The 22,352-nt window shown below is 30.3% G+C and overlaps 1 protein-coding gene across 1 annotated transcript; it reads left to right on the forward strand.

The window, feature by feature from the left end:
* The first annotated feature begins 9,634 nt into the window (after window positions 1–9,634).
* On the forward strand, window positions 9,635–19,695 carry LOC145606115 (glucomannan 4-beta-mannosyltransferase 9-like). Its single transcript, XM_081662170.1, has 9 exons — window positions 9,635–10,393; window positions 10,511–10,609; window positions 10,778–11,030; window positions 14,085–14,195; window positions 14,421–14,557; window positions 16,521–16,634; window positions 16,720–16,919; window positions 18,063–18,260; window positions 19,262–19,695. The coding sequence occupies exons 1-9, from the start codon at window positions 10,082–10,084 to the stop codon at window positions 19,422–19,424; spliced, it is 1,587 nt and encodes a 528-aa protein (XP_081518296.1). The 5' UTR covers window positions 9,635–10,081; the 3' UTR covers window positions 19,425–19,695.
* The last annotated feature ends 2,657 nt before the right edge of the window (window positions 19,696–22,352 follow it).

Here is a 22,352-nt window from a genome sequence, read left to right on the forward strand (position 1 = left end):
TTGCGTGTTTGTGTGTTAGTTTAGAGAAATGCGTCTTTTAATGGTTTTCCTATTATTTTATTCATTTCTCGGCTATTTTTCTCGCTTCTCCGTTTCTTTGACTTGTTTTGTAGGAGTGTCGAGCTTCCCGGGATTAAATTATCGAGGAGGAAGCTCAAGTGCATTCAAGGAAGGCAAAGGAGCCAAGTTACGGAAGCCAAGCATGCAAGTCAAGCAACCGAGCAAGCTTTGCAAGCACGAGTTCCAAGGCAGCAGCCCTAGCACCAAGGCCACTATCCTAAGCAGCCTCGCACAGCAGCACCACGCGCGCAGCAACAACAGCAGCGCAGCCGCCCACCCAGCAGCCGCGGGCGCGGGTCTAATGGCCGCAGGAGCGGGCTTCCTGCAGCACAAATCTGCTAATTTTGGGCAGTTTGCTCCCGAGGGTTGGCCGCGGGCGCCTCCGATTTCTCCGCGGGCGGGGCTTTCTGGGTTTTATTTCACGATTTTTGCTCCTTTTCTCCTTTTGTTTATACAGAGTACGACTTTATTTATTTATGATGGATGTAATTCTCTAGTTTAGAATAGTTTTCTCTCTCTAGAATTAGGTTAGATTAGGAGGTTCTCTCTCTAGATTAGGAGTAGTTTTGAGAGAGAAAGTAAGGAATTTTAATGGTGATTGAGAGATTGAAGATGCAAGTGTGACAATTGTGTTGGAGATCTTCTCTATAATTAATGAGCATTTCTAACTCTATCTCATTTATTTGTTTTGTTTAATTTTATGCTTGTTTGGATTGATTTTGATGTTTGATGATTGATTAGAGTAATTGTTCTTCATATTTTATTGATTCTTGATTTCCTTAGTTGGTAATTGATTTTATGATGATTTTAGAGTAGTTGTTTGGCTATGGATAGGGTAAAACTTATATCATTGATTGATTGTGCTTGATTTGGGGATTGTGTTGATTAATTGTTGAGATTAAATTGATTAATGTAAGTTTGTATATGTGTAATTCGATTAGGCCTTGAGAATTATGCTAGATTGCATTGCATTGCTAATGACACGACCAATTGATTTAGGAATTGCAATTATCGATTGGTTTTGATTGTGATTCTCTTAGTTTGTTATTCATAGAGACATCTAGCTTAACGATTTGGAGATAGCTCTTAGATTCCAATTGATGGCTCTTATCATTAGTCCTTGCAACCTTTGATTAGCATATTTGTCCCAAGTTGTTGCAATTGTCGTGATTATTCGTTGATCCCCATTCCCTAGTGCTTTATTTTGTTTGGTTCTTTGCTTTAGTAGTTGTTAGTGTTACCTCTTTAATTACTCTTGGCTTCGATCTAGCTTAAGTACATAATTGAGAGCACTTGAACATAATCTTTCCTAGTGGTTCCACCCTTGACTTACCTCTATACTCGTATTTAAGTTAGTTGAGTGATTATAAATTTTGTTTGACACTAGGAAAGATTAGATAACGACCTAGTTTTCCCCACGTCACTTTGCCTAAGCAAGGTGGTTGTTCCTTGATGACTCTCTCTCGAGAAAAAGAAAGCTAGAGAGAGAAAGCATTTTCTTAGTGGGCATATGAAAAGAGAACCGACTAACGCAATAAATTAGCTATTCACAAAATTAAATTATTCATGACTTATTGTTGTAAGAAGTTTTGGAAAATTATTAACAATATACTCTAACATCTATAAAATTACCAAAATAATTTGATTCTTCATACATATATATATATATATATATATATATATATATACTTTAAGCTTTGACATAAAATGTAAACATTTTATGTCAAAGCGTCAAAATAAAAAATAAATAAATAAAATAAAATAAAAATAAATAAATAAATTACCATGACAAAATAGTACAATAAGCTGTAATAAAATGTTAAAGCTTTTAAGTGGCGATACATGTCATAATATACATCGAATTCGAATTTATATAGATCTTTTTATCATTTTTTTTTAATGTTTTTAACTAATTAAACTAGTGAGTAGCCCGAGCGTTGTCCCGGGTTACTACTTTTACAGTTGTGCAACTGTTAATTTTAAGAGCATCTAATAGTGTGTATGTGTATGCGTCTTCAATACTTTATAGTACAATATTATTTATTGTGCAAGGTTAAAACATAATTGACAATTAGTTTAGTTGGTGGAACAATTACCTTTCATTTAAGAGGTCAAATGTTCAAACCTTCTCATCTATATATTTTTTTCAATAAAGTTGAGACAACATGGAGTATTGTTGTTTGTATGGATGACATGGCATATTAAGGTGTTGAGTGGATGACGTGGCATACTAAGAAATTGAGTAAGTGACGTGGCGAAATAAAGGAGTCTACGTGGCGCATAGACGTTTTTAGTAACGCCTTTTAATATACTAGTATAGATGTGTAATAGAAGCCTATAAGAGGTATTTACGCAACTCTGATATTTGTTTTTAAAATTAAAAATGAATTTATTAATGATCATTACGCATTTTAAAATTCAAGCACACAGAAAAGTTTTTGCAGGATTGATTGCTAAAACCCCTTAAAACCATTAGCAAATTATAAGAGATTACTTTATGAGATTTCCCAAAACAATTCCCTTACTATCCAAAAGTCCCAAGTATATGTACGTAGTTGATGGAGCCAGTGGCGGAGCCAGAAAATTTCTAAAACGGGAGGACAAATGAACATTGCTTAATTTGTCAAAACACATTGAAATGAAAACAAAAATACAACTCAAATATATAAAATACGGAGTACTTAGGCAAAAAAATCAACGTCATATATCAAGTTTTCCTCCATAAACATAGATTAGGGTCACTTTTGAAAATTTCGAACAATAAATAATATAACTATTTAAATACAGTACTAGTCATAATTATCTATTACAATCGTAATTTGGGGTAATTTTTTTCAAGGGTAAAAAAAAAAGAAAACATTAGGAACGCCTCCTCACGAGGGAAATCCTAATGCACAATCGTAATTGCAAAACTACAATTACAATGATTCAAATATGTATATAGAGTAATTGTTAAGAAATAAATTGAAATAATGCTAAACTCTTTGATTCTATTGAAGTGCTTATTATATGTATTCAGAATACACCCAATGCAAGCAGTATCATACTACATTCGTTAGAGAGAAAAATCATGTACAGAACTGTATCACTATGTGTATTGTAAAGTATATATGTTTCAAGATAAATTAGGATAGGTTACCTAATTAAGACTTGATGCAATAATAAACATATAATCATTGTAATAATTAAGAAGAATCAATTAATCCGGTCTAAAGGCCAAAAAAAATGTATAACGTCCTATTCAAAAAAAAAAATTAAAAAAAAAAATAAAGAATGTATAATGCCTGTCTGAAGATTTGAACTCTAGTCCCTAAATTACAACTCTTAAGCATATGCATCTTACCGCTGTCCCCCCTTGTCCCACGCTGGCTCCGCCATTGGATGGAGCTTAAACTTTTTGATTTCAGAATCACAAGACGGGTTCCCAACCAACTCCATCAAAGTGAAAATAGTATAGTGCACCCGGGTGCACCATGCACATGGTGCACCCGGAAAGAACATTAGGCTTATTTTAAAGAACATGAGGAAAAAAAATGAACAAACGAGTGTTTGAAAAAGAACATGCTAGTATTTGAAAAAGAACATGCATAATAGTGTTCAACACAAGAACATGTTTGTGTTTGACAAAGAACATGGCCCTCCGAAAAGAACATTAGACATATTTTAAAGAACGTGGAATAAAAAGAACATGTTAGTGTTTGAAAAAGAACAAGCCAGTGTTTAAAAAAGAACATGCTAGTATTTGAAAAAGAACATGCATAATAGCGTTCAACAAAAGAACATGTTTGTGTTTGACAAAGAACATGACCTCCGAAAAGAACAATAGCATATTTTAAAGAGCATGGAATTAAAAGAACATGTTAGTGTTTGAAAAAGAACAAGCTAGTGTTTGAAAAATTAACCTTGCTTTGTTATCTTCCAGTTGGCTTCAATTCATCACTATTCTTCTTTCTCCTCTAATTGTTCTTTTTTGAACAACTTGTATTTTAGCTTTAATTATTTCTTTTTTTAAAAAAAAAACCCCAAATTCACAAAATTAAACACTTTGTCTTTAAAATTATTGACGAAAAACAATTTGCATGTATAAAATTTATACTTACATTTTAATTGAATCCACCATTTGTTTAAGTTTGAAGGTTGAATTGTTGAAATAAGTTCAATTTTTTTCTTGGGTTTCACTTTGAAGTTGAACAATTTTGCTATTTTGATTTTTTTGAAAAATAGAAAAAGATAAAAGAGAAAAGTTATGGAGAGAGAAAATGAGTACTTTGGAAATGATTTCCCAAATTCATTGAAATTCTTAAATGAAAATGATGGTGTAAAGGAGAGTAAAAATTGACAGCAAGAAAGAGAGTGATAGGAAGAGAAAGAGGAGTGAGAAATTGCAGGAGAAGAGAGTGATGGATTTGCAGTTGCAAGAAAATAAAAACATGTTCATTTTATACCCATGTTCTTTTAAATATACTAAATGTTCTTTTAAATATACTAAATGTTCATTTTATACCCATGTTCTCATGGTGCACCCGGGTGCACCAACCACAAATTACCATCAAAGTTGTTTGGTTAATTAGTATAATGTGATACTCTACTCTATAGTCCACTCTAATGAGTATTTACAATTAGTATAATGTGATACTCTGTAATCCATATAAACGCAAGGAGCCAAGGAATATTATTCAGGGAGATCGAGGTAGTCGTACTTTATTATCTCTTTCTAAACTAATTATATCAATTTGACTACACTAATCCCCACCTTATAATAGACAATCATAATTAACATGCTTTTTTTAGGTAATCCTTACCTTTTTAGATTTTGATATCTGAACATGATGAAATAGATTAATCAAGGTTCAACTTTGACTGATCATACATTATAAAGATTTTTTTGATGATAAGATAAAAGTTGGTAGTTAATTGGTTTTTTTCTAAATGCGTATTAATAAAGAATGTAAAGATTCTATTATATGTACTTCCATTATGTTTCTCCTTTTAATATACTTATTTACATTATTTTATTCACAACATAAATATTAAATTTAGTGATAGCAGCCACTTTAGGATTTTGATTTGTAAATTTGAGCGATCACTGTTAGGACAATAATATTGTCGGCAGGTGTTTTGTAGTTTTAATTCGGTAGTCACAACTCACAATCAAAGCCATTCTAGGTATAGGCTTTACCTCAAAAACTACGCTTTCATCGATCCGTTGGCCAAATGAACATGTTCAACTCAAAACCATTTCTATATGTTATTGGTGTCAAAACTACATCCGACCCGACCTGATTTGAAATCTGTCTACGAAAATGTTCAATTTAGATTACAATTAGCGTGGACATAATAATTTACCAATTACCATGATTCAAGTTTAAACTAGTTGGTGACCCGGGCAATGCCCCGGGCTTGTTTCTCTTCTTCATATTTCAATTACATGACAAATAATTACATGCACTATATCATTTTTTTTTTAAAAAAAGATGTAATATCATTTTCAAATTGGATGCACAAATGAATCATCAAACCAATATTCAACCCCCGAGCATAAATAGTGAATAATGAAGAATTTTACACGTACTAACTTTTGAGTGAATTATATATAAAGAAAATCATATATAGGCCAATAATAAAATGTTTCTCCAATATGTTTAGAATGTTTAGTGTATCATTTCCTTGGATAAGTTAATATATAGGGATAAATATATTGAATACATATTTTACAAATTAAATGGGTCAAAGCAATTTAAAAACATTTTAATTATTCAACTTTTCAATTATGACAAAACTAATTACTAATAATGGCTAGTTTATTAGTTTGCAAGTAACATCTTCTCTTTCTTTGAAGTTGTAATCAATAATTTAATTGATCATTAATTTAAGGTGTATATTAAATCAAGCACATTTAACTACAATAGCAAAAGTGACGTGGCAAAAATTTAAAGTGATGTGGCAAAATGACAAAAAAGAAAGAACAAATGGCAAAATGACACTCCTTGTCTTGGAATTTTAATAATAATATAGTAGATATAGATTCGACACGACCCAAGGTCACCAAACCCGATTCGAATACCCGAATTGACAGTTCTAGTTCAATTTGTTTAATTTGAGACCTGACTCATTAATTATAATAATCTTGAACATGCTTAAAATAACCCAATTTGTTTATGATTCGACTACAACGAACTTAACCCCAAAAAACCCGATGCTTCAACCCGGATAAACCTCTTTCCAACTAACACTTTTCAATCCAACATAGATATGACTCGTCCCAATTTTATCCCAACTTGATTTGAAGTCGTACACAAAATAACTTACTTAACTCGCTAACTTTTTTTTAAACCAAGCTTCTAGTATCGAATCGATTGATACATTTTAACCTATTACCCAAAAAACTTACCCGTGAAATCAAACCATCAACCTCGAATGGACAAGTGCATAGTTGTGAGTGATTAATTATGTTGTAATGGTTAAAATTTGTTGTAATCATAGTCAAATTATGTTTCTAATTTTACTACGTACACCTTTTGTTGTATTTAAGTGACACATTTTTCTTAAACTAAGAAACTGTTATGTTATTTTTTTTAAAGTAATATACTTTCCCTCTTACGAAACATTCTACTCCCTTCATTAAATTTTTACTTTCATCGCTTTGATTATCATTAAGTTTTAGGAGAATATATAGTCGAATGAATTAAAATATTGTGTAAGTAGGATTTTGTTGTGAATAAAAAAAATAATAAAAACAGATAATGGAGTAAGAACTAAGGGATGTGAAAAGTTACAAATGATATTCCTAAGAAAATAAATTTATGTTTGTGAGGAGAAAAACAATAGAAATAGAAAAATTTGTAAATACAAATCCCAACTTTGCTCTATTTTCTTTTAATAATCTCAACTTTGGATTATTCTAGAATAATCCAAACTTTGGGGCTGCTTAATTTCTACAATCCCTTTTACCGGTTACCGGTTGAAAAGGTTATTTTCTTTTTTATTCTTCATAAATGCCACGTGCTGAAAACTAATTAGCCAAAAATATAAAAAAAAATCAAAAATAAAAATAAAAAAATTGGAAAACCCAGCTTCAACCACTTCCCTGACCACCAAGCAACCCCACTAACAAGATTCGGCCACCCTTACTTCTGACGCTCGACGCCGGCCACCCAACCCCTAACGCTCGACGTTGGACGACTGCCGCTACCCTTCTCTCCCTCACGCCAATCGACAGCGCTCACCCCTCTATTCCCCCTCTCTTGTGCCGATTTCCCCGCTCCTTCCGCGCCGGCTTCCCCTCTCCCTCTGCACGGTGATTCAACTCACCCACTTAGTGCCTCCCTTCCCTCATTTTCCGACTCTCCCCCACCATCAAATCTCCCTTGAAACACTCAAAAAACCTTAAAACCACCTTCCTCACATTCAAAAACCCCCAAACACCCTTTCCCCACCGTTGAAACCCTAGGCACTAGGGTTTTGTGGTGGAGGAGGGGCAGTTTGGAGTTTTTGGGAGTGGGGGAGCTAGGGGTTTGCTTGGTGTTGCTAAGGAGAATGATCGAATGGAAGGGGGTTTTCGAGGAGGGGGAAATCGGCAACGCCGATAAGACGCCGACAAGGAATGTAGCGGCGATTGTCGGCCGACGGACTAGGTAATTAATGGTGGGGTTAAGGTGGGCCAGTTGGAGAAAGGGAGGAGTACGGGTGGTGTTTAGTGGCTTTCATTTTTTTTATTATTAGTTTTTCTTTTTGTTTTTTAAAATTTTTTGGATCAATCAGGGCTTGACACGTGTCAAGTGACCTAATATAATACCTTATTTTTTCTCACATCATATATTTTAATATGTAGGGGTCTAGCTGTTCCGATATACTGGACTGAGCTAAGATGAATTGAACTAAACTGAACAGAGCTGAGCTAAACTGAACTGAGCTGAACTAAATTGTTTATAAACGAACGAAATTAGCTAGGAACTGACTTGAATTGAGTTGAATTGAAATTAACAGAAATTAAGCTGAAGGGAACATGCCCATAGAATTTGATTTTTCAACATGCCATCCACTACTTACATATACCATTATTATATCCTATATGTACCTCTTAAAACTCCGCACAAAAGCTAGTGTTTAAGGCTAAAGCTTGTGTAATTGACCATCAAAAAAACATTGCAATAAACAAAATACTGGAAAAAGTAATTAACTAAAAAAAACACACACACACACTAAATATGGTCGGTATTCTACACTTTGAAAGAACAAGCCGGAAAATCTTTGCCCAACAACCACCTAAATCTGCTTTCCAAAATGCTGCCTTCTCAGAAGTAGATTTAAAGTCATTTTCACTACTATATTGCACAACAGTATATGTTTAACACCAATTTTAATATGGCTGTCAACAGTGTATGTCAGTGTGTTCAATCATTATGTGGTTATTTTGTGAGTATTATATAATTACTCGATTAGTGTTTTAAGGTTGTTACTTCGTGCGTGTTATATAGAGGTTACCCGACTAGTTTTATAGGAATTACTAAAACAGTATATAAGGGTTACTTTAATTTATTCATTTATAAGAGGTCATATGATGTGCTCAGCTGTACACATAAAGCGCTATATTTTTAATAATCTCCTAAATTCATATTTCCTCCGTTCTTTTTTTTACTTGACTTGCTTTGACTTTTACACTATTCATCACTTCTCCTTTGATCGTCCTTTGTGAAAAATAAACTCAATTAGTACCATCATATTATAAAAGTTTTATAATTTTTTTATTTATGGAGAATTAAAGTTATTGATGCTTAAAACTTCGCATTGACAAACGTGATACATGAAACATGTTAAGTAAAAAAGAACGGAGGATGTAGTGTGTGTGTGTGTGTATAGGGTCCGGTGAGAATAGGTCCATATGTGAGAATTTATACTTATATGAGAACTGATCTAAAATTTAGAACATGTGAGTTAAAATTTAGAACATGAGAGTTAAAATTTAAAACATGTGACTCAAATTAAAATTTTGAACATATGAGTAATAATTTAGAGGAGTAATATGTTTAGAACATCTGATTTAAGAATTATAACAAGTGATTAAAAATTTATAAAATTTGTTTTATGAAATTTTAAACATATGAGTAAAATTTAGAACATCTGATTTAAGATTATGAACATGTTAATAAAAATTTAGAATAAATTGACATAGAATATAGAAAGTGTGAGTAAAGAATTTAGAACATACGAGTAAAAAAATAGAACATACGCTTTAAAATCTGAAACATATGATTAAAAATCGTAGAACACACGTTTTAAAATTTAGAACATATAAGTTAAAATTTTGGAACAAGTAATTAAAAATTTATGACATCAAACTTAATTAATTTATGGTTTAAAACATGTGAGTACTAAATTAGAACATTTGATTTAATTATAAACACCTAAGGAAAAATTTAGAACATAAAGAGTGCTCTCACTTCTCACATAAGAAAAATCTCACGAGAGCCTTCCCCATATATGTATTTAAAAATTTATTTTTTAATTCCCTCGTATATAATATGCATGGTTGTACCCCTTGTACTACTATAAATAAATTTGTGTTAGTCTTGAATAAACACAAGTAGGGGTTAGTTGTGTACTTGAGCACCAAAGGTGAGGCCATTCATTGCCTTTGCTCAACATACACCTCTCTTTGTCTCTGTTTTACATCCTCTCAAAAAAAGAAACTCATTCTTTCTCAATTTCTTGCCTTTGCTTCAATTAGCAGCTCCAAAAATTCACCCTTTTTCTCATCACTTACTGATGATCTACAACTCGAATGCTGCAGCACTCGAGCGATTTTTCTGCTTTTATTTCTTCCTCTGACATATTCCCATCGATTTTTATAATCGTAACTCGCAAGCCAAACAAAAACACTTACTATGCTTAGCTAAAATACGTGCTCTTTTCGCAAAGTCATTATAAAATTGTATATATGCTATATGTATTTGTCATACTAACAATATAAGTTTCCATAGTTTAGCTTTCATCCTTCATCAATAACCAATTTGGTTGAACAATGGATCGAATTTCGGCGTATCAACGTGGAAATGTAGATGATATTACTAGCCAAATTGGTTTGATTTGGGATCAAGCTAAATATCCACTCTTAATTCCGTTACTTAAGTTATTAGTAACGGTTTGTTTAGGAATGTCATTGATGTTGTTCGTGGAACGAGTTTATATGGGGTTTGTTATTGTACTAATTAAAATCTTCGGGCGTAAACCCGAAAAAAGGTATAATTGGAAACCATTGAAGGATGATTTGGAGCTAGGCAACTCTAATTACCCTATGGTTCTTGTTCAAATTCCCATGTATAACGAGAAAGAGGTTAGTTAATCTTTTAATACCTGTATTTAGAGTCTGTTAGACGCCGACTAATAAATATACGGTCGTGGTCGAAATGTATAAGATAATGATTATGTGTTTTTTCTATTTCTATTATAGGTATATCAGTTATCAATTGGAGCTGCATGTGGGCTTTCATGGCCATCAGATCGTATCATAATCCAAGTTCTAGACGATTCAACTGATCCAATTACTAAGGTAATAAGTTACTAATCGTATAGTGTAACATACATTATTAATTTTAAAGTATAGTTTTGGCTAAGATAGCATATACTTCGTATTATATTGTATGATATAATTAACAAGGTTTGTAATACGTTACATATTATTTGTAACGATTTAACATAAAATATTATATTGAAACAGAATATGGTGGAAATGGAATGCCAAAGATGGGGAAGCAAAGGAATAAACATAAAATATGAGATAAGAGACAACAGAAAAGGGTACAAAGCAGGGGCACTTAAGGAAGGAATGAAGCATAATTATGTTAAGGAGTGTGACTTTGTTGCTATTTTCGATGCTGATTTTCAACCTGAGCCTGACTTTCTTTGGCGAACTATCCCTTTTCTTGTTCATAACCCTGAAATTGGTCTTGTTCAAGCTCGTTGGAAGTTTGGTATGATCTCATCCTTAATTAATTCAATTCTCTAATTTAATTACTATGTTTAATTGTCGCATCACTGCTATATATATATTTGTGACTTTTGCGTCGCATCTCTCTAGGGTCGAGAGTAGGGATTCCTGCATAGCTGGATTGGCTAACCCTAATTTAGTATGATCATTTTTCTTGAAAAATACTCTGCACATAAATAAATAAATAAATTATAGTATTTCAAAATCTAGCTTAGTTAGTTTTTTTTTTTTGACACATAGCTTAGTTTGTTTAATAAACATGAAGTGTTCAATTAATTGCCATACGTACAATATAATGTTATGATGATGATATAATTAATACATGTAATTAATCACATGATAATCTAATAATGATAAATTAGTGTATACTTTTATGATCTAGGTGATTAATACAGACTAGCCAACTACTTTAGTGACCAGCTAAGGGTGGGCTGATGATGATACTTTATAAGATGTGACAGTGCAATGAGTTGAGAATTTTGTAAGACTGTCGGTGCTTAGATTTTGTTTTTATTTTATTTATTTGGGGGAGATTATGTGTTGCAATATAGGTGATCTTTATGACTTTTCTCTTTTTCTTCCATTGCTTACTTTGTGGTTGAGAAGAAAAAGGCATGCACTCTGTGATTCCAGAAAAGTGGTCCGATTATTTCACTGTATAATAATACACTTTTGCTTGTATTATTCTTTCGTTACTGGAATTGTAAAATAAGGTTTGATTCACTTGATAAGAGTCGTCCATTAATTAAATCTTAGAGGCTTAAAGTTTATTTCTTATTAGGTGGGCGAACTTGGAGGTTGGAATCTCCTTACCTCACCTCTCTTTTCTCATATATACTAGATTAAGGGTTTGTTCTGTTCATCTTATTTTCACTTATTTCAGGTGTAATAAGTTCGTATAGATTTAGTTAAGTTCAGATCAGGTGAGTTATGAGAAAAGAATATATGATGCAAAAAAATATATTGGAAAGTCAGGTGTTAAAGTCAATTTGATGCAATATAACATATTTTTTTTTTAAACATCGTACTATAACTTAAATCCATGTGATTGTAATATATATATATATAAATAAAAATAATACCCACAAATAATATTTATATTTAGTGATAAGAATTTTCAATTTCAATTATAATATATAAATTACATATACAAGCTAAGCAACACACACAAAAATTAGTGTGTGAATATATTAGGCTAGATGGAAGGTTTTTTTTTTTTTTTTTTGAAAGAATTGTAGCTTTTTTTTTTTTTTTTAAAGAAAAAAGACAAAATTGAGAGGGGTATTTTGGAAAGTAAAATTTATCACTCAAAACACCCGTTCACTTTATATATAGGATACAAAATTACAGAGTATCATGTTATTGACTTAAATAAGTTGTCAATTAATAAGATATAAAAAGATAAATAAAATTAGAATATGTTTGTTTTTGGAGAAAATAAACGACACCAGAAAATGACATTATTTTCAGTGTTTTAGTATTATGTTATTGTTGATATCTGACCCGTAAATATCAAATAAAGTAAGAATTAGAGAATTGAGGAACTATTTTTATTGCTTTAAAATACGAAGTATTAAAAAGACAAGCCCGAGTATCATACATACTTTGTTGTTCTAGAATTCACCAAATTATAATTAAATTTTATAGAGTGAACATTCACTATTTGCATTTTGAGTCGGTAAATGTCGTAGTACTATAATACTAATAGTTAGTAGTAATAGATAGAATGATAGATAGGGTTACTGTTGTATGACTTGCTATATCCTGTTTTATAAAATTGGCTGAAAATTTTTAGAAAATTTTATAAACAATAAAGTATAAGAGCTCATAGAAAATTAGAAAGTGAGTTCTATATTAACTTCTTGAGTAGTTGAAATAGAGAAAATAATTAAGGTAATACCTCTTTGAATCCACTGTACTATACATCTATACATATATCAATATATACCTTTATTAATAAGAGTTCTTAAAATAATACGTCTTACCTTTTATACAAGCCTTTATAAAATTGCTTTTTACAATTTTTTTTTAATGTTTTTTTTAAAATTTTAATAATGGTAAAAACTAATAGATCATCAAAGCTCGTTGTCAAGAGGTATTATGGTGTTCAAGATGAAAGTTTTCATTATCCACACACTCCTCCGATAACATTCCTACTTTCATTTATTGGTTGGTCTGAATTATTTTGTTGAATTTTTTGTTGTATATACTCCATATATTTTTATATCTTTTGGCGACAAGTAGTTATTAGAGTTGTTATTATTGATTACTAGGATTCTTGCAGCATGCCTTCAATGAAATACACATGGTTGCATGGTACAAATACTAATAATATAAACAATGAAAATTTCTAGCTGATTTTTATTTATAGGGATTTTGTTATTTATAACACAATAAGGACTATTATAAGGATAAGATGCACACATTATTTAAGATAACAATATAAAGAAAACTTTTATAAATGCTTCAAAAAAAAAAAATCATTTACTATTCTTTGTTAATTTGTCCCGTAAATAATTTTAAAAATATAGAGTATGTGTGTAGCCACACCTGGCCACACCATGTGACCACTTGTAAAATATTTCCTCTGTTTTTTTAAGTTGACACCTTTCTATTTTCACGCTTACCAACGCATGTTTTTAACGATTGATATCTCTAATCATCAACATTGTAAAATTATAAAAAGTGGATATTAATAAAATATACATTGAACCGATTCAAACAAGATCCCACATGAATATGTTTTATCGTATGTATAAACCACAAAAGCGAGTCAAAGCGTATTGTGTGAATAGTGTAAAAGTCAAACGGTGTCAACTAAAAAAACGGAAGAAGTAACAAAGTAACTCCTATAACATTGATCGAGTAATCCCTACAACACTAACGAAGTAACCTAAGATAGCTGGCCATACATCAAGTTTGTTAAAAAAAAATCAAATAGTATAGCTAAAATGAACATGCATGCAATTATGCAAACGTTTATTTTATTTTGTTTGTTGATTGTGCTTTATTTTTAATTACTTAAATTGAAATGCAGTGAATGCGGATGAATGCTTGATGACGAGGATGCAAGAAATGTCCTTAGACTACCATTTTACAGTGGAGCAAGAAGTTGGGTCCTCCACCCATGCTTTCTTCGGATTCAATGGTATATTAATTTTTTTTTCTTCATTGAACTTCCATCTACTTTCCAACTTTCTTATAATGCCGTATTCCATCTCTAAAAGTTCTTCCTATATGAAATTAAACGACGATTTTATCACAAAGTAAAGTCATGAAAGGAAGAAATAAATTTCAAAGACGGCGAAAAATATAGGTTGAAAATTAAAAAAATGGTAATAATAAATAATGATGAATGTTGTAATTGTTGCAGGGACAGCTGGGGTATGGAGGATTTCAGCAATCAATGAGGCTGGTGGGTGGAAAGATCGAACAACGGTGGAGGATATGGACTTGGCTGTGCGGGCCAGTCTTAAAGGTTGGAAATTTGTTTATGTGGGTGACCTTAAGGTATAACTCATTTCTATCGTCTCATTACTTTACATTAACCTAGTTTAGTAGATTTTCAATGTGTATTGCATAGGGTGCTAATCGGGCGAGCCGAGCCCGAACTATGGTCAGCTCGGCTCGAGATCGTTTAAATTTATTCGAACTCGAACCGAGTTCAAACCTTTAAGAGTCGAGCTTTGACCGAGCCGAGCTTTGACCAAGCGTTGACCGAGCCGAACTCGAACTGTTCACGAACAAACTTGATTTATTCTTATCCCTACTTTACTTGTCTTCTTTATTGTTTATTATTAATTTTTTTTTATTTTACAACAAGTTTATTTTTTTAATAATGAAAACACTAACTTATTATTGTGTAATATCTATTGATAAATATATTTATATTTATATACATGATTTCTTTATATGAAAAAAATAATCGAGCTTGTTCACGAACTTTCGAGCCGAACTTGGCATAACTCAGCTTGGCTAGTTAAGGTCTCGAGCCGAGCTCAAACCTGAGTCGAGCCACCACGAATCGAGCTTTGACCGAATCGAGCTCGAATAGTTCACGAATAGCTCAGTCTCATTATCACCCCTAGTCTTGCATATAAATACTTGAAAAATGCTATATACAGCCTTAAGGCCTATGTATAAGAAACTAAAAGAGAAAAATATTAAAAAAAATATATTAAAAGTTTATTTGTAAGAGCTATGTACAGCATTACCCTAAATTCTTCGCCTTTAATAATTTAAGTCACTGGTAACACTAATAATACTCATTGATGCTATATTGTGCATAGATAATATTTATCCTTTTTAATGCTAACAAAGGAATCTAGGAATCTATTGATATCAATAATTTTTTGGTTAATATTAATGATTAAATATTTTGGTATCAAGATGATATCATTAATCACAATTTAATGTTGTTAAGGAACATTTGTAGAATCCTAGAAGACTCAAGCTACTAGAGACTCAGAATTTTCTGTCTTACACTGGCTTGTAGGTTTATAATGCGAAGTAATCATACGTGATTATTAATTCTAACTCAATGGAAGTTGTCCAATATGAAGTATTATATTGTAATTTTGGTGGAGAATGAAAGAGTAATAGTGTTTGTAGGTTTATTGTACATCCTTCGTTCCCAAAAGAACAACCTATTTGGCTTAATTTCAGTCCCAAAAAGAATGACCCATTTGTTTTTTCCAACATCTATTAAAATTACAAAATTAACAATATATCCTCAAATATTTTTGTCATATAGCTCCTTCTCCCTATTTTACCCTTATATTTTTTTCAGATCTTTGTGCCATCTTCTTCTCTCTAAATTTCTAAACTTTTTTCTCTTTCCTGCCACCATTAATTTTTCTTGTATTTTTCCATACATTTTTACTTGCAAATTATTGATGACTTGTGTTTTCCCATATATTTGTACTTGCAAATTAATTTTCCTAATACCCGCGAAATCAACCCAAATGGGTCGTTCTTTCGGGGACGGAGGGAGTAGGATTGTAGGAATTAATCATCTATATCATTATGAAGGAATGTGTTCATTATTGTTTTGTGATAATTGTGAAGTATGGACAAGTGACAACTAGTGAGGAACATTTTAGAAGATGATGTTGAAATTAGTCATAATAGCTAGGGAAAAGGTTTCATGTTCGTGTTCTAATTATAGCTGGTACAAAGAATTTATTTTATTTTATTTTTATTTCTAATTATAGCTTAAAGGTGGAAATGGGAATTAATCCAAATTTTTTCTAAATGTCACCTATTTGTTTGAGAGCATTTGGAATTTTTCAATACATTTGTCCTAAATTACCCCACAATATATTACCAAGTACCAAGGGGGAGGTCTCCAATTTTTTCGATTTCACATACTATTTACAATCTATACATCGTAAAATTACGTGCTAACACAACTGTTGCAAGTATCCAAGACGAGCGAGGAGATCTATACTCATGGTTGATTTACTCTGTCCAGGTGAAAAATGAACTTCCAAGTACCTTCAAAGCATATCGGTATCAACAACATAGATGGTCATGTGGCCCTGCTAATCTATTTAGAAAAATGGTACAAGAAATAATGACAAATAAGGTTAGTCATTCTAAATAATTCATCCAAATTAAGTTCAATGTCTTTAATATTTCCAAATTTAGTGATGAATTTGACATTATTGCAGAAAGTGTCAGTATGGAAGAAGGTTCATGTGATATACAGCTTCTTCTTTGTTAGGAAAATAGTAGCACACATTGTTACCTTCATTTTCTATTGCATTGTATTACCAGCAACAGTTTTGGTCCCAGAAGTTGAAGTGCCAAAGTGGGCAGCTGTTTATATTCCTACCACTATTACTCTCCTCAATGCTATTGGGACCCCAAGGTTTGACTCCCCTTCTAATTTTCCTATTGTATGAAAATTTATTATTATTGCACTATATAGGTTTAGCACAATAATTTTGATAGTGGGAAAACGAAAGAGAAAGTAAGGTAAAATATAAAAATGTTCATGTGATGTAAACATAAACTAAAAAATAAGTGTGAAAAAGTAAGGATATGTGGGGTATTTGCAATATAAACAGGGATATTATTTGTTCTAAAAGGAAAATAGTGCAATATTTGTGAAACTTTTTTAAAAAGCAAGTGATGCAATATTAATAGAACAGAAGAAGTATTTTACTTTATCTTGTAATAACTTAAATGGTAATATTATAATTGAATATTGGGCAAAATAAATAAATAAAGTTCCTCTCAATGGATGTAACAACACTCGGGGAATTGAGAAAAAAGAGATTGCATTACTGTATTTGATACAATGTTTTGATAAGAAAATCTTGCATAGACCTGGTTCACAATAATTTTATTATGAACCTAAGATTTATACACACGTAACTGGCATTATATTCAACATAGTGACCCCTAATTTTAATATAGTAATCTTATTTTTAACATAGTAACCTCTTTTAAAACTTGTGTGACCTTTGGTGTTATTATAAACTTAAAGTACGACATTATATTGAATAGTGACCTAATTTTAACATAGTGGTCTTTATTATTCATATTGACCATTATATTAAAAATTTCATTAAAAAAATTAACGTATTATTATTTTCACACTAACCTTTATTTAATATACTAACCTTTATTTTAATATAGTAACCTTTTTTTTTTTTTTGAAACAAATATAGTAACCTTTTTATTTATTAATAAAACAATTATATTGTCTTTAATGTTCGTGGTCCACAATAAATTAGTGTGAATCAGATCCATTTAAGAATTTGTATGTTCCGACTTACGAGAGGGTGCTGAATAAGTTAATTCGACTGTGCAACAGAAGGTGTAAAAAGGAAAAAATATTTATGGAGTACAAAATAATGAATAAACTGGAAAGAAATTTAAGAAATATCTCGAAACAAAAAGCGGAAAAATTTTCAAATGTTTTTGAGAGTTCATTATTTCTTTTAGTTTGACACAATTATATCTTTTAAAGGTTTAATGTAATTCATTTTATTTGACTATTATGCAGATCTCTTCATCTTGTAGTGTTTTGGATTCTATTTGAGAATGTTATGTCATTGCATAGAACTAAAGCAACATTTATCGGTCTACTAGAAGCTGGGAGAGTCAACGAATGGGTTGTTACAGAGAAATTAGGAGATGCACTAAAAAACAAATTAAATAGTACTAAATCATTCAAGAAACCTCGCAGCAGAATTGGAGAAAAGTAAGTTCTCTTTATTTATTTATTTATTTATTTAATTATTATTATCAAATAAAATTGATTACCAAACTTAAATGTTATTGATAAACTTACATAACTTTGGAGCTAACTTAAAAAACTTGACACAATTTTTACAAAACTTTAAAGTTCCTCAATTAATGGCAACTCATCATGAACAATGTTATTGTAACCAAAATATTTAAAATGGAACAATACACCCTCCGTTTATTTATTTACTAGTTTTTTGCCCGAGCAAACGCTCGGATATTCAAAACAAAAAAAAAATTTAAATTATACTTAGTATCTATTTATATTATCAAATTTATATAGATTAAATACATTAATGTGAAGTACTTATCTCTAATTTTAGTTTTCTGACATGTTATGAATTTGAAATTAAGTGAAAATCCTTTTTTTAAGTAAAAAACGAACAATACATAGATTAAAGGGAATACATAATGCATTTTTATAGATTAACGTTTAAATCAATTTATTTATTTATCTAAGTTGTTATTATTGTTCTATTTTTTTAGGTTGTTTATTAGGTTGAATATTCTCTTTTTATTTATTTATTAGCTATCTTATTATTTTGAAAAAAAGGGAAAAAAAAAATTGAAGGGAAAATTTTTAATGTGAGTGTGACACGTGTAATTTGGGGATAATACTGGTGATTACTTTAGTATATAGTATTGATTTATTGAGGACCAACATACTTTCTCCGTTTATTTAAATACATCACTTATATTCGACTTATTTTTTTGCTTAATATATAATATATAGATGTTCTAATATAACAATGTCTACTTTAAAAATATAATTATTGATTTTTTTTTTTTTTATACGAATAGCTAATAATGATGTTAGTGGTCAAAGTTTCATATCGAACTATGTAAATCCAAGTGATGCATTTAAAAAAATTAAAAAGAGTACTAAAATGGCTGAAAAGGCGAGATTTTTGTAAACTTACACACACCTGTTAACCCATTGACAAAATTTGGTTGCAGAATCAATATGTTGGAGCTTATGGTAGGAGCCTACCTATTTTTCTGCGGATGCTATGATGTTGCATTTGGGAGAAACCACTACTTCATCTACTTATTCTTGCAATCCTTGGCGTTTTTCATTGCTGGGTTCGGTTATGTGGGCACATTTGTTCCCAATTATTAGATATCCTGCTAAACCAAATTGGCAAAATTAATGTGTGATATCAATAGATTTCCCTATTTTCCTTTTAAATTAATTAATTTCAATTTGTTATTGTTTTGATAATTAATTTATATATTATTGTCTCTTTAATTTGTTGCCTTTCTAAGCAACGTATACAAAATGTTTTTTCTTTTTGGATTTTTTTTTTTCTTTTAAATTTTGGCTATTGTAACTTATGTAACTAAAATATACACAAGAAAAATCATTCTTTGTAATCGAATATAAACAATCTGCAAGGCACGCATGTCCCTCATATCTTTTTTTATTGCATTAGTTGTTTGGTATAAAAGTACGTGGTCCGTATTGCTAATTCATCATGTTATATGCATAATTTATATATATACATATACATATATATGTATATATATATATATATATATATATATATATATATATATACATATATATATATATACATATATATATATATACATATATATATATATATATACATATATATATATATGAGGGATCCGGTAAGAACCCCACCTTATATAAGAACCCTTTCTTATGTAAGAACCCTAATTATGTTCTAAACTTTTTCCTACGTTCTAAATTTTTTTCAACTTATGTTCTAAACTTTTTCCTACGTTCTAAATTTTTTTCAACTTATGTTTTAAAGTTTTTCCTATATTCGAAAAATTTTCTTACTTATGTTCCAAAATTTTTCTAATGTTCTAAATTGGATTTTAGATTATGTTCTGAATTTGTTCCTATGTTCTAAATTATTTTTTTCAGCTTATGTTTTAAATTTTTTTTTCTATGTTCTAAATTATTTTTTCAGCTTATGTTCTAATTAAAGTTTTTCCTATTTTCTAAATTTTTTCTACTTATGTTCCAAAAATTTTTAATGTTCTAAATTGTTTTTAGATTATGTTCTAAATTTGTTCCTATGTTCTAAATTATTTTTTTGAGCTTATGTTCTAAATTTTTTTTTCTATGTTCTAAATTATTTTTTCAGCTTATGTTCTAAAGTTTTTCCTATATTCTAAATTTTTTCTACTTATGTTCCAAAAATTTTTAATGTTTAAAATTGTTTTTAGATTATGTTCTAAATTTGTTCCTATGTTCTAAATTATTTTTTCAGCTCATGTTCTAAATATTTTGTATGTTCTAAATTATTTTTTTCAGATTATGTTATTAATTTTAACCTATGCTACGATTATTTTTTTCAACTTTTGTTCTAAATTATTTTTCTTATGTTCTAACCTTTTTGGTTGTTTATGTTCTAAATTTTTGCTATCTTTCAAATTATTTTTCTTATGTTCTAAAATTTTCTGCTTATGTTCTAAATTTTTTCTACTTATGTTCTAAAATATTTTTACTATATTCTAAATTTTTTTTTTCTATGTTCTAAATACGAAATTCTCAAAATTATAGAAATGACATTACTAAAGGATCATTTTAGATGGTTAGATCAAAACTAATAAAGGGCTGAGATTGGTTCTTATATAAGATTGGGTTCTTAGATAGAGGAGAGTTCTTACATGAGCCTTCCTCTATAGGGGAGGGATCCGGTAAGAACCCATCCCTATATAAGAACCCTAGTCTATATAAGAAGCAATCTAATCCTACGGATTAGATTGAAATAGATGATCCAGATTAAAGGAGCGCAAGTAATGGCATTATAGTAAATACAAAAAGTAACCATCTACATAAATATATCTCAAAATTTCTCTCTCCTCAAACATAACCCACACTACATACCTTTGACACTCTCTCTCCTAAAATCCCCCAATTCACTCTAAATAAGCAAAAAAAACACCCAAATTGCTGTCTTTAAAGGAAATTCCAGTGTTTTTTTTATTTAATTTTCACTCAAATTCAACGAAATTTAGTGTTCATAACATTAATTTTCATTAAACAAGTTAAGTTGAGCAAATTATTTGCCAATCTTGTAAATACGAGCCCTAATTTGACGCAAGAACAAATTGAAGAAAATTTTCTGTGGAAGGAGGAGAAGGGCATCAAATTGTACAGAAATTATTGCCAAAATGCAAAGGTAATTGATAATTTGACAATTTTGAAGAACTTTATGTATTTATTTGGCTTTTTGTTTGATTTTTGCTAATTTCAAAACCTAATCAAATTTGCAGTAACTATAAGATATTTTTTAATATTAGTGTTTATGTTTGTATTCTAATAATCTATATCTATGCTCTAGAAATATGGAATTTACGTCTAATGTGTTGTAAAATTATAACTTTAATGTTCAAATATGATAATTTATGCTTTTTCAAAATAGAATTATGTTCTAAAGATTTACTATTATGTTCTAAAGTTAGTAGAATTATGTTCTAAAATTAGTAGAATTATGTTCTAAAGTATATGTTCGAATACAATGATGACACCTAGAATCAATATTTAGTTTTGGCTTGTAAAGAAAGAGTATGTCACGAGGCTCCACACCGGCACACCCAGATGATAGAGTGTTTGTTGATGTTGTGAGTGAATGTGACTTAGTTAACTGAAGTTGTTACTTGCATTTGGTAAAAGATATGCAAACTCTTTTGAAAGATTGGTTTTGTGTGTTGTAGGAATATTAGGAATATGTGCCAATGCTATTGTTTACAGTTTGAAAAGCTATGGTAGTGGAGTTAGGTTGTCTTGCTTTGCTCCATGATTACAAAGACTTCCTTGTACCTTTATCTTAACATTCGTCTCTTATTATAACCTTTTTTTTGAAGGGGGGATCTCTTATTATAACCTTTGAAAGAAAGAACCGAATTCTTTTTGGTTGACTTGTTTTTTGGGTGATAATTCTTCAAAAGAGGAGCCTTGGTTTTAGAACATATTAGGAAAAAAAAAAGTTAAAACATAGGGTGAAAATGTTTAGAACATATGAAAATAATTTAGAACATATATTTATAGCATAGGCAGATGATTTAG

This window comes from Chenopodium album, chromosome 22 (assembly GCF_948465745.1).
Source record: "Chenopodium album chromosome 22, dcCheAlbu1.1, whole genome shotgun sequence".
NCBI classification, from domain to species: Eukaryota; Viridiplantae; Streptophyta; class Magnoliopsida; order Caryophyllales; family Amaranthaceae; genus Chenopodium; species Chenopodium album.